At 40.6% G+C, this 19,193-nt stretch overlaps 1 protein-coding gene across 10 annotated transcripts in view; it reads right to left on the reverse strand.

Annotated features, from left to right (window-relative positions):
- The window catches only part of ryr2a (ryanodine receptor 2a (cardiac)), a 239,497-nt gene that overhangs the window by 37,885 nt on the left and 182,419 nt on the right, over positions 1 to 19,193 (reverse strand). For 6 of the 10 annotated variants that reach the window (XM_031323968.2, XM_031323967.2, XM_035997753.1 and 3 more), the window contains 14 exons: positions 17,572 to 17,631; positions 16,624 to 16,758; positions 12,801 to 12,913; positions 12,567 to 12,663; positions 12,344 to 12,450; positions 11,312 to 11,363; positions 11,106 to 11,156; positions 10,897 to 10,996; positions 10,112 to 10,191; positions 9,379 to 9,455; positions 8,135 to 8,208; positions 4,356 to 4,373; positions 866 to 946; positions 149 to 237 (listed from right to left, as the gene is read on the reverse strand). In XM_031323968.2, coding sequence (XP_031179828.1) covers positions 149 to 237; positions 866 to 946; positions 4,356 to 4,373; positions 8,135 to 8,208; positions 9,379 to 9,455; positions 10,112 to 10,191; positions 10,897 to 10,996; positions 11,106 to 11,156; positions 11,312 to 11,363; positions 12,344 to 12,450; positions 12,567 to 12,663; positions 12,801 to 12,913; positions 16,624 to 16,758; positions 17,572 to 17,631 — 1,134 coding nt within the window. The remainder of the gene's footprint in view (positions 1 to 148; positions 238 to 865; positions 947 to 4,355; positions 4,374 to 8,134; positions 8,209 to 9,378; positions 9,456 to 10,111; positions 10,192 to 10,896; positions 10,997 to 11,105; positions 11,157 to 11,311; positions 11,364 to 12,343; positions 12,451 to 12,566; positions 12,664 to 12,800; positions 12,914 to 16,623; positions 16,759 to 17,571; positions 17,632 to 19,193) is intronic. The other 4 variants (XM_031323970.2, XM_035997758.1, XM_035997755.1 and 1 more) reach the window with 1 other exon arrangement.

Raw genomic sequence — 19,193 nt, forward strand, 5'->3', positions numbered from 1 at the left:
TGAGGGTTACATGTTTTTTTTTACACTGTATAAGAACTGTCTGACGCTGTGAGGACTCATTTAATTTCAGTTTCAACCATGGGAAATATGTCCATACGCAATACTGTACTTCCTTATGAACCTGCAGTAGTGAACAAAAAGAGCTAACCTGTACTCTGAGGAGGTAGTCAACAGTAGAAATAATGATGTTGACGGTTGTATTGTTTCCTGTTTGCGTCCTTAGGTAGTTCTGGAAGTCTGAAACAGGATATTGCAAAAGATTGCAATTTTACGCTTGTAAATTGTAAAATTAAAAAATAAAGTGGTGGTAACATTTCTGTAAAATATTGCACAACATTTTATGTAAAACCTAGGACATCAGAATAAAATCCACATAGAGAAAAGCTTATCGAGTCAGAAATATGAGGAGTCATCTGTAAATCTGCATTTATCAGTGGGTTAATTAAAGAGATACTTTGCTGATTTAAATCCAGCTCTTTGTCATCTTTGTGTGAAACACACTGCCCACACAAAGATGACACAGAGCTGAATTTAAATCAGCAAAATATCTCTGTAAGACATGCAAAAAAGTGGATGTTCTTTGACATGTTGGTTAAAGAAACATATTTCCCATCAATTTTTCAAACTGCAATCACACACTCTTAATAGTAGTTAATTAACGCTGCAAACTCAACAATTGTGATAAAAAATGGGGTGCGACTTGAGCTGGTAGCCGGTAGAATGTTTTCACATACCAGCGGAGTCACTTTTCTGGTTAACACCTAAAAACACCCTCAGCATTAATACATTTACCCCAAATGTAGATGCTCGGACATATTCCTACTGTAGACCGCATCAGTAAGTGACAGAGAACTCGCACACACACCTGAGTTGTGTCCTTCACAGAGCAGCTGCAGGAAGCGGAAAAGGTCACAGGTGAACTCATCATCCTGCATGACCTTCTCACCTGGCCGGAGAGAAGAAACACACACACACACACACACATACATGCACACATACACACACGTACACGTACACAGACAGAGGCACATGCAGACGCACATATGCACAAGCACATACACAGATTTGCACAAACATACACACGAGAACACAAGCATGTGCGCACACACACACACACACACACACACATTCATATATACAGACACACATACACATAAAAAAGTCAGAGAACAGGGGAGACAAAAGCAGACAACATATAGGAAAGGGATAGACACACAAGAAGATGGAGAGTGAAGAAGTATTAAAAAGAGATGGTGCTAATCCACCGTGTTTTCTTACAGTCAGTGAAAGGTGTAGGGTTATAATACACCACTCTGACCTAACACACACACACACACACACACACACACACACACACACACACACACGCACACTCTTGGATGAGCAGTGGGCAGCCACAGCACTTGGTGGTGGACTGAAGTGGGTTGGTTTTTAAACTGCAGCATTTTACAGTCAGGACTGGATTCAGGCTGTTTTCATATTTTCTCAAAGATGGTTTGTTTTTAAAGAAAAGGTGTTGGTCACTGCTTGTCTTTGTAGATTATGCATAGATTGCAAATACATTGAGGAAGTTGATGACAGCTGCTCTGACTGTGTTAAAATGCTGCTTTGAACCAAGGAATGCAAAAGGAAAAGAGGGTCAGAGAAAGGAAGATGAGACACTTTACAAAAACAGAAACATTGACAGAATACATCCATACGATATGACAACAAACTGGACTGGGCTGAGGGAGGAAAATCTGTAGGTCTGAAACAAGACTGAAAGTGCAGTTTTCTTTTATAATGCAGGCAATTTAGTGGACGTGCAACATTTTCTATAGATCGCTCCCACCAGGATGTCAGAGGTTTACTTTTTCTATTGGCCCAAAATGACTGAATGACTTGTGCTGACTTTTGCTGATGTCCACTTGTGTAATCGGGAAAAAAAAAAAAAAAAAAAAAAAAAAAGGTCTGATGCATCTGCTAACAAATATCATATGCCTCCTCCACAAAGGGTGTGTTGTTCGGATTCAGGAGTTCCTGAAACAACAACAAGTGTCAGCAGTTCACCTGCGCAGCTAAAAACCATCTGGGCTTCCCTCTGAGTCGCCAGACCTTCTTTGAGGTCACCTGAAAGTCCTTCTCTTTGGACTCCAATAGAATTTTCTATTATTATAGTGAATAACCTAACACTATTTTTTATCGAAAAAAAAAAAAGATCTAATGTTTCTTCAATGACAACTTATTTCTAAGATTGTAAGAAAAAGTTGAAATTACTATTTAGCGATTGTGTAAAGGCACTTTCAGGCTTATTCCCAACACAGTGATAAACTAGATGAAGGGAATATATTTTTCACAGTTGAAAAACAATGATGAGACAATATAAACCTTTTATTCCTTATATCTTCACAAGGATTATAAATAGGATTATGATAAATGACGAGGAAGTTAAGGATGCGGTGTACAATAAATGCGCATAAAATGTCCTCTAGTCCAACAATAGCGTGAGGTTGTAAAACTATACACAGTATAATGCACGACTACAACTACAACCAAAAATACAATACTGGGGTGAAAATAAGTCAAAACATAAAATAAGGACGGGTTATTCAAATTAAGTTTTCTCACTGAACCAAAACAGTCATGAAGGACACGTACACTGACTACAGACCACAGCTCAGCCAGTAAACAGAGAGGAGGAGGGAGGAAAGAAGGAAGGATCAGAGTTCACCCCCATCCATTTAGAGAGCAGCATGGCACAAAACAGCCACTTTAAAGTCCAACAACACTTAGAGAAAAAGAGGAGAGGTGGTCCAAAGACCACGGATGAAAAGGTAAGAGATGAGAAATAAGCAGGGCTGCAACCACCGGCAATTTATGTCTTCTGGGGTTTTGTTGCAGATAAATCTATACATAAAATACTTCATCGAGAATTTACATTCTTTAGCATTACACTTTCTTAAAACTGTTAAAAACAATTAAAACGTAATTCTGTTTGCACTAATACTGAATGCCCTGATCTTTTTGTCTTAACGTAAGATCAGCCGTACTATAACAGTTCAATAAATCATATTCATTTTATTTTGTCCACCTAAATTTGCATCAATGAAGCTAAGCTCTCAGTAAGACAGTTCAACAGCAAAACTACATCCTCCAAAAATCACCACCTTTTTAAAACGGTTATAAACTGAACATGAAAGCCTACATGAAAGAATTTAGACTGGTGAATTAAACTGCACTAGTTTTAGTAAGCATTATGCAATAAACTTGAGTTTATAGCATGCTAACAAAAGGTTCCCAATTACGCATTCCAGTAGACACAGAGCCACATTTGCATATGTGTGGAGTTGTGTAAATGCTCCATTTTGTTCCCCAGACGGTCTCTAAATGTGCGGTTTGCTGCTGAGCAGGTAGTTTACAGTGGGTTTATCAGAGCTTTGGCCCTGAAAACAGCTGCCTGATGCAGTGTTGATGAGAGGGCTGAGACTGAACCAAAACAGTAACGCTGCAAACTGTAAAACCAAAACGACGAGCTGAAAGACGTTAAAATGCCATTATACATAGTCATTTGATCCATTTAAAAAAAATAAGTGGAGGCTTAATCCATAATTTTGGTTGGCTGATTGTGGTATTTTTGTCATTCTGCATTTTTTCATTGCAGCCCTTAGAGAGTCAGAAAGGACAGAGATAGAGGCTGAGAACACAGATGGGATTGTACACTTCACAACGGATAACAACCAGCACAATAACCATCTCCATTACTAAGACAAAACAACCAGCTGACTTTAGGTTGACTACATGACCGAGAGGGTAAGGGTGGAGGATGGTAAATATTAGTAATATTTAGAATGTGCCAGATACTGTACAAATCCTGAGAGGGAGGCATACATGGGTTCAGGTTGTGACACTAACTGTATTTCTACTACTGTGCCTGTACATGTCTGGATTTTTAAATCTTAACATCTATATGCTGTATTCAAAAGAAGTAATCATAATCATCATCAGTTTGCTTATTGTGGAAGAGGAAGATGTGGAACATTTTACTTCAAAATTCAGAAGTGGATTTTAAAGACTTTAAACAGTATAAAAAGACCAACTACAAAAGCAACCAGAGAGCAAGTTATATTTGGCCTAGCAAGAAAAAGAGAGATTAGAATGGTGAGGGAAGAAAAAGTAGCTACAAGCACAGAGCAGGTAAGGACAAGGTCTGAAGGTCTACACTCAGGACCTGGACAGAACTGACACAACAGCTAACCAACCATAGTGAGAGAGAGAGAGAGAGAGAGAGAGAGAGAGAGAGAGAGAGAGAGAGACAGAGACAGAGATAGGGAGCGAGACCAACCAACACACAAGGAAATGGCAGAAGGCATAATTACCACGCTCATGAGTGATGACTGAGGAAGGGAAGAAGGTGCAGTAAACCAAAATGAGAAAAGGAAAACAGGGGGGAGAAAGAAAGAGAGAAAGAAAGTAAGAAACAAAGAAAAAGATTACATATAGGGAAAAGAGATTAAAAAATTCCGAATTTTGTTGTTTGGTCAACATGGGAAAAAAATAATGTGTTGACAGAAAACCTGTACAGCTCAGTAAAACTCAATAGGAGTCATCTAAAATAAATATAATATATTTAAAATATTAAAACATCAAGACCGTGTGCATTTTTTTTTTGCTTGCCTGATTGTGGACGTGCACTCACAGTGAACTACTACTAAATACTTTGTATTAACAAGACAATGATGAGGAAATTATGAGTAGAAAAACATTATCAGCTGTGCCATGACTAGCATTATGCTATAATAGGTGCAGTAATGATTAATACAGTCAGTTTTAGTAATTCCTGGTAGATCAATCCCGGAAGTGGAACGTCGTGGCTATAGACTATCTGTCCAATCTGAGTTTTCTGTTGCACGAATAAAACAATTTTTTAACGTACACATGTTCCACCAAAACAAGTTCCTTCCCGAGGCTATTTTGCAGAAGCACCGTCATTGTGTCCAGGGCAATAAACCAGAGCACGTTTTTCTCCCATCCCAGAATGCTGTGTGGACTAGCCAGACCCTCTTCCGCAGCACTGTGGAAGAAGGTCTGGCAATGCGAAACTAATGTTACTGTAATATTATTACTTTCCCAGGTAACTAGTAGCGTAATGGATTACAATTCCCAAAACAGTAATTATATTACAGTTGATAATCCAAGTAATGCCATGTTTCTGCTTTACCAGAACACGATTTGTCCAAGGGAAGCAACCTGACACTGTGTTTACGCCGGCCGCTGAAGTCCTCTGATCAGTAGTCTGGCCATTCATATCAGAAGCATTTCTCTGCGCCGGTTAAAAAGCGATTCTGCTCCTCTGCACTTTTCTAATCACACATCCAGAGGTGTCAAGTAACGAAGTACAAATACTTTGTTACCTTACTTAAGTAGAAATTTTGGGCATCTATACTTTACTGGAGTAATTATATTACTATAATATTTACAGCAGACTTTTTACTTCTACTCCTTACATTTTCACACAATTATCTGTACTCTCTACTTCTTACATTTTAAAAATAGCCTCGTTACTCCTATTTCATTTCGGCTTGTTTTCGTTCCAGCCTGTCATCGTTCAAAAAAACACACACAAAAAAAAAAACCTATCCAGATAAATCGCACCACCCGGATAGAGATTGTGGTTGGATGAGAAGTATAACCATATACCATTCCGACACCCTGTGGTTTGTACGCGATCCATCACACCTGCACCTGACAGAAATCACGTCACACTCCCGCAAGGAAATAGATGTATGTAGCCTAGAGCTTAGATCGGCCCAAAAAATCAAGCCCGAACCTACCCGAGCCCGAGCACGTTGCGTCCGAGCCCGGCCCGACCCATTAACTGTAATTATGAGCCCGAGCCCGATTTAAACCCGACATTTTTTTAATACGTGGGCCGTTATAACTGACGTTCTCAACTACAATTCAGAGTTGTTTGAACTGCAGAAATCTGTTTAGAATAATGCAACAAGGACGAAGCCTGTAAACTGCGCTGTTTGTTTAGAATGGAACGGATCGCAAATGGATCCAAATGAAGAAACGTAAAAAAAAAGAAACAATGATGAACAACATATTGTTGTCACTGCCCACGACTTGTTTAAACTGCTTCCATACCTCCGACTTTCCTCCACACTTGCTCAAAGGTAATTCTCCTGTTTTTCTTTACATCTTCAAGCTCCATGTTGCACTTAAGATACACAATACAGCACAGCAGGCCCGGTGTGATGCGTGCGAGAGGAGGAGACTCCGCGCATGAAGTGCTGCATTTTGTAACTGCAGCCTAAATTTTTTACACATTTGTTACTTTTATATAGCTTATATATACATATTTATAATATTTCTGATTATGGCATAGCTTTCTCCCCACCCAATTAGGCTAAATGGGTAATGGATAAAAAAAAAAAAAAAAGAAAAAGCTTGATCAAGGGTCCGGCCCGGGCCCGGCCCGGCCCGAGGATAGTGGCGGAAATAACGGCCGGACTCGGGCTTGGGCCGAGAATCTAAACTCTAAGGTAGCCTAGTACTAGTACGAAGATGTCCTTGGCAGAGACTCAAGAGAACTCGAGCGAAATGTCCCAACCAAGCGTTCAGTGAGGAGGTTGGGACCCAGGAAGACCAGCCAACCCTTCTACATCCCTGGCCATACCTGGAAGAATTTTTCAAAATAGTTGGATGCAAAAACAACTCCTTTCGAATGCGCTGCAAGCTCTGCTAACCCAAGTACCACGAGCTAATTGTTTCCAAAACTCGCCGTCTAATTTGAAAAAGCATATTGATATTATTTTTTTCCCCCTTACATTACTTTTACTTTTAACTTTAAGTAGTTTTGAAACCAGCTCTTTTATACTTTTACTTGAGTAAAAAGCTTGAGTTGATACTTCAACTTCTACAGAAATCTTTTAAACCCTAGTATCTATAATTCTACCTGAGTAATGAATGGGAATACTTTGGACACCTCTGCACACATCTAATCTGTGTGTGCATGCGTGTGTGTGCTAGTCTCTTTCTCTCTCTGTTTAGACACAACGGAGTCATTAAATGCACAACTGCAAAAGGCTGCTTGTCAGGATAATGTTTACATACACTGGGTCATTTTAATCATTGAACACCCCAGCAGGTGGGTGTCTCTGATGAGGCACAGTCTCTTATAACATCGGGATGATTTGTTACATAATCCATACACATTTAGTGACCCCATGCTCTGCAAACGTGAGGAGTAAAATATTCATGTTTAAGTGAGGTGAAATGAAATAATGATAGGAAGTCAGAAATGCAGAAATGTCATACTACTTTTACAAGACCAGAAATTACTTAAAACAAACTCCTATGTCATTGCTGCACCTATAGTAACATGATGATAACTTACGCACCAACTTATGCATGAACAATTCCTCATAATTACCTATTATTATCCAGTGGTTAGTCAGTTTGCAAGTTATGACTGTATTTTAAAATCTAATACTACAAAATAGTAAAACAAAAGAGAATTTTGATTTGAGAATTGAATTTTGAAAAGTATCAGTCTAAAGGATGATTGTGAACATTTGTAACAAAGGTATACACACATAAGATGTAACAGGCAAATCATAAGCACATACACATGTACATTAAGAAATCATACTTGATAATGCATATGGAAAACAGGTAGTACTGCATAACCACTTGATGCAAATCAACAAATCGCTCAACCAAAGTGATGACAGGATAAATGGGACAAAGCAAGATAAAGAGTGATGATTTGACAAGGAAAAAAAGAATGCTTTTTTAAATGTACTGCTTTCGTGTCTTCTTGGGAAACATTGATATTTTCAATTGGAGAAAAAAAAGAAAAGGTTTTTCCTTCAGCTACCTTAGAATGAAACCAATGGTTTTAGCAAGCAGTGATTTTTTATAGGTAGCTTTAAATGTACTGTACCATCCTTAGGTTAATTTAAGTGACATTTGAGAATTTGACCTGCACCTGGTGAAGGAAAGCATTTTAACATCAACAGACTATATGTCGTCAGAAAATACCAATCTCCATCTCAGGAAAAAGAAATATTCATAGGACCTTTATTTCTATTGCTATGACTATTCAAAAATATAAACCAATGAGGTGTAAACATCCTGTAGTGAAGCTTACCTGATCCCTCCTCTGTCACCATTCCCAGTCCTTCTGCTTTGTTCTGCCTCTCAAATGCATTTAGATCCAAAACACTAAAAAAGGAAAAATCTCCATCATTTTGTGCTCTCTTCATTGACCTTGGCCCTGATTGAGCCCCGTTGTTATAAACCATTACAACTATGTTGAATATTACCAGTTCCTGTTTGCAGTGTAGACATAATTGTACAGACAAATATCACTGGATTACTTTGATGCTGAAGAAAACGTAACAACGTGATGTGGACGTTTATTTGCAATGGATGTAATAATGATATTCCGCAAAGTCAGACTGAATCTAGAAATATGTGCATCATGCCTGTGTGTTCAGATTTGACCATGTTATGACTCAGAGAAAAAGTTCAATTTTTGATGCAATCTGGCTCTGAAGTTGTTAAAGTTGTTAAGGTTATTGTCAAAGTATCTTAACTGCCTCCATGAGCTGTATCACAGCCACTGCTGCAGCTCCAAATACTGAGCATGTTGGAGAGCGGTCTTATCAGCTGGCAACTACAATCACTAACAGTGTTTCCCCTGTAACGGGCCCAAAAATAAAGCCAAATATCTATTGCGTTTCCCCTATTTCCATTCTGCAGCAGTGCACCGTCATGAACTGCAGCGCCACACTGCCGTGAGTCCATAAACAAGGCAACCGTCTGGTTAGTTCACGCCTGTAACAGCAGGACAGTCGAGTGTTTTAGCTAAACTGCTAAAGTCAGCTAAGTGAAGTGAAGATAACGTTGTTGGTAGCTGTCGGTAATGCCGATGTAAGGCATAAATTGCATCTGCCAGGCTAAAGCAGTCAACCTATGGGAAACACTGACTAACTTCCCATTGTTTTTACAACTCTAGCATGCACCTGTCTCTTTCACCTGCCCCCTTCAACTCTCCTCACCCCCCTATGGTTGGGTTGCTTCATAGTGAAACAGGGATATATATGAGACGGTCCATGAAGAAATTCAAATAATCTGATTTATGCCCTACTCTCATTATTGGTCATAACCAGATGATGTCTGAAATGTGCACGTCAATATAGCAGTCACTGTGACTCGGATTGTTTTGTTTCTTTTAAATGAAATCAATCAATACTTGTATACTAAATAGACTTGACTGCTCTTTAAGTGAGCCTGTCAAAACCCCACAGTCAGAACCCAGTGACCTGTGCTATGAATACATTGTAACTATATGTGTTTCAGTCTTGAAACAGGAAGAGTTTGTAGTGTTACCTGCATGACTGCATCAGACCAGCCAGACTCTGAAAAAAGCCCACATCCTTTTTGTCTTTCAGATAATCCAACATTTTCTGTCAAAGAGACAGAGAAAACCACAAAGGATAATGAGACAGATGAGTTATATTTCAGACCAAAATATGCTTTAAAACAAGTACAGGAGGTGGACACAATAATATGAACAACTATACGATATGGTCTTAATTCCTCATTGAGAACAGGGTCTCAACAAACACAATACACTTCACAGGAATACTGAATTGGTTTGCATTTATTGTACACGTGTTCCTGTTATTCAGTCCAATACAACCGGCCTGCCAAAACATCGACAGTACCTTTACCAAGCTCAGAATGTTCGGTTTTTGCTGACATTGTCAGAAATGTGTAAATTCAATTATAGGTTCATTATTCTCATAAGTACAGTAAATGTGGTGTTGTACTGGATAACATTATACTGAGAGGTGAGATTGTTGTTGAGAGGACAGAATATTAAGAACCCCTTTGAATATAATACAGTCCAGTATAACACCATAATTTACTATGACCTCAAAACTGAAACACAATCTAATTAACAGCTCTATAAAGGTGGATATTATGACACTATTGCATTAGAATTTACAGGTTTGCCTAATAAAAGTGACAACTGAGCAAACAATGGAAACAGCAACAATGAAAGAATCATAATAAAACTGCCATGTACATGAAAGAAAGAAAAGTAACTTTGAAATACCTGCTGTACAGTAGAGTTTCCTCCATTGAGAATAGCTATGCCCAGCTTCAGAGTAGAGGCCACCATGGGACCCATCTCACCTGGTGAAGAGGAAACCACACACAGAGAAAACAACTGGACACTAGTTCTTCATCTACCAGGAATCAGGGTCATTCCAAAGTCCCTGTCTCACCCAATGAAGAATCAATGTACTTTTACATGTATTAACTTAGCCCCCACTCTCATGCAGAGAAGTCTAAAACATATGGCAATACAACCAGTCTATAGACCCAATCTCAATGCTGGTTTACAATAACTTCCGGATAGAAAACTCCTGCGTCCCGTGCATACAATTTAACGGCACTGATCGAACGGAGACGATGAACAACTGGATACACTCTCATCTCATTCATTTTTAAAATGTGTTTGATGCTTTCGTATGTCAACAGTTTGACGTTAGCTTGGAGAGCTAATTTACCTGTTGGGCCACAGACTAAAGAAAATGACACCACCCAAACTAGCAGTCAGTTCGACCAGCGGTGACACTGTTACTGATTAGTTATTATCATTATTAATCCTGTAAAAATATATCTGTAAAAGTTTGAATAGTCCATAGTTGTAATGGATGCTGACTGTTTTTAATTTGTAAACACTTTTAAAGAGGCTTTGGAGTCGTGCAAAGTAGCACGTTAGCACTTCAGCTTACACCTACATGCATAAACCTGAGCACTGAAAGTGGCTATATAGCACAATCATTCAAATAGTAGTGTTACAGTAAAGTAGTTACAGTGGGAGGCAGGACCTACCTTTGCTAGCGCTGATGGTTTGAAGCACCATCTCAGCAGCTCCTCGGTCATGCAGCCGAGCCTGCTGATACAACAGCTTCTGCTTCTCCATCTCCTTCTCCTGTTTATGTGAAACAAGGCACACGTCTGACAGGCAGCAGCATACACGTTTACAGCCAAGACCATCATGGGGACTGACGGATAGACAGAGTGAGCGGCTGATCACCTACTTCAAAACTCTTCACTTCCTCTCCATCCTCATCTTCTTCATCATGACAACTCTGAAGGAGGGAAGAGTGATAAAGATGAGATACAGTGGACAGCAGAGGGAAAATGTGTTGCAAAAGGACTATCATCACCCTGTGATAATACAGATAATTCACTTCTGAGTACAGTAATGAAAAGGTTTATAGTGCTGGTATTCAGTAGCTGGTACCTTAGCCATGATGTCAGCATAGGCCATGTAGAGATTATCCTCATCCAGTTTACTGCAACACAAAACACACACACACACACACACACACACACACACACACACACACACACACACACACACACACACACACACACACACATTAGCACAAGTTGACTGAATACACAATTGACTGAACAGGCTTTATTATTAAAGCTGCATCAAGCTCTTTTTTTATTGCAGCATTGACTGAAATGACTCTGGTTATATGAGGGGTCCACTGGTACTGCTGATCCCACTGACAATCAAGTGCAGCTGCAACTTTTAGTCATTTTAAGCTAATCTTTTTGATTCAAAACATGCTGGCTGGAAGCAAATCACGAACAACCTCTCCCTTCCCAACAGCTCCCAAAACTCCTGACTGTGAATCAGCAAAGAGAAGATATAAACAAGTGAGTTGAACATCAGTCAACAGTCAGACAGATCCACATACATTTTTGGCAGAGATAAAGTTTGACTAGACAGATAAAGGACTGCCTTATTTTACTAGTAAAGATGCAGTATGCCAGTGGTTCCCAAACCTTTTTTGAAGGGCACCCCCCCACCTCCAATTCCTAATTGTGAGGTGCGCCACAATCAGCTGTTTCTATGTTAAGGAGACAGAGAGCGAGAGAGGTGCGCAACAATCAGCTGTTTCTCTCCGCGAAGGGATAGTCAACGAGACGACAGTTGGCAGTCGATTCAGGCTCCTTAGATTCAACTGTGGTCCCCACTTCCTATTCCCTTGCCTTTGTTTTAGTAGTCGTGGTGTTTGGTGTAGCTTCATTGTCTGCTTTATGTTTACCTGGCAGTACTTTCACAAATTTGTCCATGCTTTGCTAGCAGTGCAGCAGAATGCATTATTTATTTATCGTTAATTGCGCACACCCTGTTACAACTCCGGGGCTCCCCTAGGGGGCAGTTTGGGAACCACTTCAGACATATTACCTTTAACTTATGTTGGAGCAGAAACATGTGCTAGAACCTTGTATTTTACATATATCTACCAGAACCCACCACTTCTCTGTGAGGGCTGTTCTGCTGAAGAGCTGAATGAGCTGATGCAGCGGATCAATGTGTTTTAGCCCCTCCTCTTCCTCTGACGGCTCCTGGACACCCGGTTTCTGAAATAAACAAACATTCACAATCACAGAGACTCTATGGCAAACACTGAAAAAACAATAGCCTTAAGGACTGTTAAGGACAACTTTAAAAAATAATTCCATTGCAACGAACTTACAGCGAGGTCCTCTATGAGTTTATCCTCAAAGTAGTGTTCCTCTGCCTCAATCCAGGTCTTCTCATAGCCCTGCAGGAACAAGTTGACAGCCCGGTGCCTAGTTTGGAGGAGATACGGTGGGAATAAAAACTAAGCCTTTCTTATTAGATATAACACATGCACAGTATACACATGTGCCCACTGTATACACTGTATGTGTGTGTTGGGGTGTGTGTGTGGGGGGGGGTAATATACCTGGGCAGGTTATAAAGCGGTGCCATCCTGAAGCAAGCAACCACTGCTCTCTTCCTCTGTTTGGACAGCAGTTTGTGCCACACAGCCTTCTTACTGCGCTGAGGATGTTCAACCTAAACACACAGACTGAACCACTCAGTACTAGAGCTTTACAATCTTCCTCGATAACAAAAATGTTAATATTCAAATTATATTTGAATATTTAGTGCTTAAATTCAGCATATTATTAATATTTACTACCCTACTCAGGCTTATTCATTGCCAATGCCACTATCAACATGTGGCTGTTGTTATACATTGTCCATTAGAGGGACTTCAAACATTATTATTATTATTATTATTATTACATTATTACATGTCATTTAGCTGACACTTTTATCCAAAGCGACTTACAATTAAGTGCTTTCAACTGTGAAGGTTCAAACTCCAGACAACAAGTAGTAAGTGCAAATACATTAGCTTTAAATAGGCAAAGCTACAAAGAGACATGAAAGGGCAGGTTCAAGAATTATTTTTTTTTATCCGAGGTGTAGTCGGAAGAGATGTGTTTTTAGCCTTCGGTGGAAGATGTGTAGGCTTTCGGCCATCCTGATATCGATGGGGAGCTCGTTCCACCATTTGGGAGCCAGGACAGTGAACAGTCGGGATTTCGTTGAGTGATTAGTTCTCCCTCGCTGTGAGGGGGCAGCAAGCAGTTTGGCTGATGCAGAACGAAGTGGGCGGGTTGGGGTATATGGTTTGACCATGTCCTGGATGTAAGCTGGGGCTGATCCGTTCGTGGCCCTGTACGTAAGTACTAGTGTCTTGAAGCGGATGCGGGCCGCAATTGGTAACCAGTGAAGAGAGTGGAGGAGCGGTGTAGTGTGAGAGAACTTGGGGAGGTTGCAGACAAGTCGAGCTGCTGCATTCTGAATAAGCTGCAGGGGTCGGATGGCACATGCAGGCAGGCCAATCAGGAGGGAGTTGCAGTAGTCTAGACATGAGATGACTAGAGCCTGAACCAGAACCTGAGCTGCCTTCTGAGTTAGAAGGGGACGTATCCTTCTGATGTTATGCAGCATGTATCTACATGATCGGGTGGTTGCAGCAATGTTAGCAGTGAAGGAGAGTTGGTCGTCAACTGTTACACCCAGGTTTCTAGCAGTCTTGGTGGGGACTACCACAGAGTTGTCAATTGTTATAGTCAGGTCCTGGGTAGGAGAGCCCTTCCCTGGAAGGAAAAGGAGCTCAGTCTTGTCGAGGTTGAGTTTCAGATGGTGTGTAGACATCCAAGAGGAGATGTCAGTCAGACAGGCCGAGATACGTGCTGCTACTTGAGTTTCAGACTCAGGAAAGGAGAGAATTAGTTGGGTGTCATCTGCGTAGCTGTGATAAGAAAAGCCGTGCGACTGAATGACAGACCCGAGAGAGTTGGTGTACAGAGAAAAGAAAAGAGGAGGGGACCCAGGACTGATCCCTGAGGAACGCCAGTTTTGAGTGGGCAAGGTTCTGAGCTAGACCCTCTCCAGGTTACCCGGTAGGTTCGGTCGGCCAGGTAAGATGTGAGCAATGAGAGCGCAGAGCCTGAGACACCCAGATTTCGGAGTGTTGAAATGAGGATCTGGTGGTTCACTGTGTCAAAGGCAGCAGAAAGATCCAGAAGGATGATGATGGAAGAGAGAGAGGTTGTTCTAGCGATGTGAAGCTGCTCAGTGACAGCAAGGAGGGCAGTTTCTGTTGAGTGGCCAGCCTTGAAGCCAGACTGGTGGGGATCAAGAAGATTGTTCTGGTGGAGATAGGTAGAGAGTTGATTATAAATGGCACGCTCAAGAGTTTTAGATAGAAATGGAAGAAGGGAGACGGGTCTATAGTTATTTACATCAGAGGAGTCGAGTGTTGGTTTTTTGAGGGCATCGGGGAAACAGCCAGTTGACAAGGAGATGTTAATGAGATGGGTGAGGAAAGGAAACATAGCCTCAAAGGGGCATCTACGTCACGGCGCATTGCATTTCTGGCACATTGCTTTTTTTAATGTTCATTTTCAACAAAGAGCACACAGTGGCAAAAACACAAATCAACAGAGAACTCTGTAATTAAACATTACCTAACAAGTGTAGTTAAACGGCGCTGTTGTAAAGGCTAACGGGCTTGGTTAGCACACTGACATCATGTTAGAAAGCACAGCCAAGATGTCACAAAGAGTATCATTAGTGTTAGCCACCATGCTAACGGCATTGATAACTATGGCAAACGGTGCGGTCTCTACCTTTTTTAGCAGTTTATTAGCGAGTGTTTCTTGCAGATTGTCACATAAAAGAGAAGACAGCTACTAGAGGTTATTATATGAAGTGGAAGCGGACTCTGACAGCTGAAGGGCAGCTAACATCAGCTGTCTCCATGAAGTTAGTCAGTTAGGACAAAAGAACGAGCTAACTAATGATAACATAAGCATTTTGACTTGGTGCATGTCAATTTTAAATTCATGTTAAAGAGGCGCTATGCAGTTTTGGCCATTTCTTCGCTGTTTTCTCGCTTTTTGCTCGCAGGTTTCTCTATAGAGCTCCCCCTACAGCTTCAGAATAGATATTTAGCAGCTCCTATGTTTACTCGTGTCTGACTCCTTTCCTCTTTCTCTGTTCCTCCGACAATGCTTTCCTAGCTTTCTGCTTCTTTTTAGCCGGCTCAGCCATGACAATAGTGTAAAAAAACTCCATCACTACCTTCCTAGCCGGTTCCTGAATGGGTGTATGTGTGCAGTGCCGTGAAACAATTCGTTACATGGCAAGACCTGACATCACGCCATACTTCCTGACGCTGAGGCCAAAAGTTCTGGCTTTTTTTTTTTCAAAAGCTGGTTTTTCCGCTCACAGGCGCTAGGGGGAAGCGAGACGACCACCATTCAACCCAAAAAAGTCATATAACCATTCCAGTGACTCCGAAGCTGTTCAGTTAAGGTAAATTAAGGTAAAAAACTGCATTGTTCCCCTTTAAATCAGTATTTTCCATCCTCTTTTTAATCCCTAGCCGCAGCCTGTTACTCTCTCTCTACGACGTGACAAAAGCATTTCGTTTTCACATGCGGGTAGGTCAAGGCGAGAAGAGCTTACGTCGCCGCGTCATTTGCAGACTTTCTTCTGATGCAGCACACCGTCTGGAGGCCATATAGCCTACATCTTTAGGACAACTGGTTAGGCGAAGTGTAGTCTATATCGACAATGATTCATTTAGGGGATTGCTCCATTGTCACTGGAAGATCCACCGGATGTCCGTTACTTTCCTCTTCCTTTGTGTTGGCGTTCTAAACTCCGGTGGATTTGTGAGGACTATGGTTAACTGTTCCTCAGATCTCTGCAGGGTAAATCCAGACAGCTAGCTAGACTATCTGTCCAATCGGAGTTTTCTGTTGCACGACTAAAACTACTTTTGAACGTACACGTTCCACCAAAACAAGTTCTTTCCCGAGGCTATTTTGCAGAGGCACTGTAATTGCGTCTGGGCTTAGCTCCGCCCAAGACGATTGTGACTGGTTTAAAGAAATGCCAATAAACCAGAGCACGTTTTTCTCCCATCCCAGAATGTTTTGTGGACTAGCCAGACTGGCGATGCGAAAGTGCATTTGTAAACATCATTGTCTTCAAACAGTAGGCATGCTTGTGTCTAATTTTTCAGTTGGGGCACCTTTAATAATGGCCAATGACATTAGCTCTTCTGCTGGCCAGCTTCTCCTTAATAAAGCCGGTCTTCTTCAGGAGGAGCACATATGTACAGTACATCAACCCAAATATCATAACATAGAACTGTGACTTACTCACACACACACACACACACACACACACACACACACCTGGTCTAGGTGAAAGAGGACATGAGCGATCTCCAGGACTCTCTCCACAGTCTTCTCTGGGTCAGAGGTGTCCTCATAGTGATTAGGGAGGTCTCTGTATAGGGCCATCTGCCAACGAATAGCTGGGTCCTCCAGCTGTACAAGACACACACATACAGTCACTGAGGACATCTATTCAAATGTGTGTCGAGGCTGTGCACTTCTATAAGCACTCAGGTCAAATGTATATTTGGTGGATTTGAGCTAAATTGTGAACCAAATGTTGGAGCTGTTACGAGATGAATGAATGAATGAATTAATATTTTATTGACATGTCATGCAACTAAGTGGCCCATTGCACACGGATGACACCAATACCAAAGTAATTTCATCCACAGCTTCCGCTCCAATGTCCACACACAACATACTCTACTTTGCACAAAATAAAGAATAAAGAAAACGTATTACAGAAGTCACAACACAATAGTGTAACCCATAAATTGTTAAAACTAGAATTAAACATGTCATACATGAAACAAAACTACAGCCACAGAAACATAAATAAATAAGTAAATAAATAACAGGAATCATCTATACAAAGCAGTCTTTCTTTTAGCCCATGCTTGTTCTAAAAAGTCTGCAAATAAAAATGTTCTATGTTAAAAAAAACAAACACTAACAGATCTATATCCTGCCTCATCTCTTTTACTTTGTAATTGATATCTTAAAGCATGATCATTTGGACAATACAAAGCAAAATGAACTTCATTTTCAGTTTCATTGAGATCACATAAATTACAAATTTATTACAAATTCTTCCTGCCGACCACCGTTACCATTCAGACTATCCACTACCAACCCTTTTTAAGTCATCTGTTGTGTAAATATAAAGTATGACGTCATGTTCAGTTTATCTCAAATATACTTGCAGTACATGGACTGTGTTATTAAAGCTCAAAGTATTCTTACCTTTCCTTGTAAATGGAGATTGTTCCTGATGATCTCTCGTACTTCATGCTCTGTGTCTTTCTGTGAACAGAGTAAATGTACGCTCCATTGTGAGACAAAGATAACCATTACATATTTAACATAACAGGCCTTGTATGACATAAAACATTTGTAATGATATAAGCAAAAAATATGTATGCAGTATTTGGCTGCTATATTAAATTATCACAACCTGCACAATTCATACATGACGGAGTTTCAAAGTGCTTTACAGATATTTTGAAATTTAAAAAGGAATTGGAAATAACTTTAAAAGATTAAATTAAATAAAGTGTTACCATGTACAGAAACATGTACAAGCATGGCAGACACATATTTTGGGGCTGTGTGTTGTTATTCTGAAGCAGCCTGAGGCCTATACTACGAAGCAAGATTTGGGGTTACCGAGGTAACTTTAGGTCCGAAGAAGATAAAATATGCACCACAGCTTAATGCTCCGGAACAATACTTTGATAGTGCAAATGAGGCACACCTTATTGTGTGTGCCTTATTTGCACTTTGTCCTGAACCAGCAACTACATGGATGTGCATAACATTGTCTTTTTTTAACTTCAGGTTCAACCCAGGGTTTTGTGTATCACGACGGTGGGTCACTTGTTACTGGGTTACATCGCCATGGTAACTTATGCTGAACACCTAACCTCGGGAGCAGGTTATGTTCCAGATTAGAGATCAACTGGTGTAAAAGCACCGCCTAAACTATCTGAAAGCTTCCCTTTATGACATCATAAGGGGAAAGGTTACCTCCCCTTTCTCGGCTTTGTCCACCCAGAGAATTTGGCCCACCCATGAGAAAGAGAGAGACATCATGGCTTTCAAACAAGCAAAGTGGTAGTTGGTCAAGGCCACACCCCCACCCTCCACCTTGCCCCCCCCCCCTCTCCTCCTCAATAGCATTTAAAGCTACAGACACAGAAATGGCACATCCTAAGGAAAGCTCATTGTGGGACTGGCTCTAGTGGCTGTAATTCTGCACCAAGGCTGAATTTAGGGAAAGAGACTTCAGATACAGTATTAAGGGACCACTAAGGTCTATATAAAAGAGACTTCAGATACAGTATTAGGGGACCACTAAGGTCTATATAAAAGAGACTTCAGATACAGTATTAGGGGACCACTAAGGTCTATATAAAAGAGACTTCAGATACGGTATTAGGGGACCACTAAGGTCTATATAAAAGAGACTTCAGATACGGTATTAGGGGACCACTAAGGCCTATATAAAAGAGACTTCAGATACAGTATTAGAGGACCACTAAGGTCTATATAAAAGAGACTTCAGATACAGTATTAGAGGACCACTAAGGTCTATATAAAAGAGACTTCAGATACAGTATTAGGGGACCACTAAGGTCTATATAAAAGAGACTTCAGATACAGTATTAGGGGACCACTAAGGTCTATATAAAAGAGACTTCAGATACGGTATTAGGGGACCACTAAGGTCTATATAAAAGAGACTTCAGATACAGTATTAGGGGACCACTAAGGTCTATATAAAAGAGACTTCAGATATAGTATTAGGGGACCACTAAGGCCTATATAAAAGCATCCAAAGAGCACCATGTCATGGGATCTTTAAG

Source organism: Sander lucioperca, chromosome 22, assembly GCF_008315115.2.
Source record: "Sander lucioperca isolate FBNREF2018 chromosome 22, SLUC_FBN_1.2, whole genome shotgun sequence".
NCBI lineage: Eukaryota > Metazoa > Chordata > Actinopteri > Perciformes > Percidae > Sander > Sander lucioperca.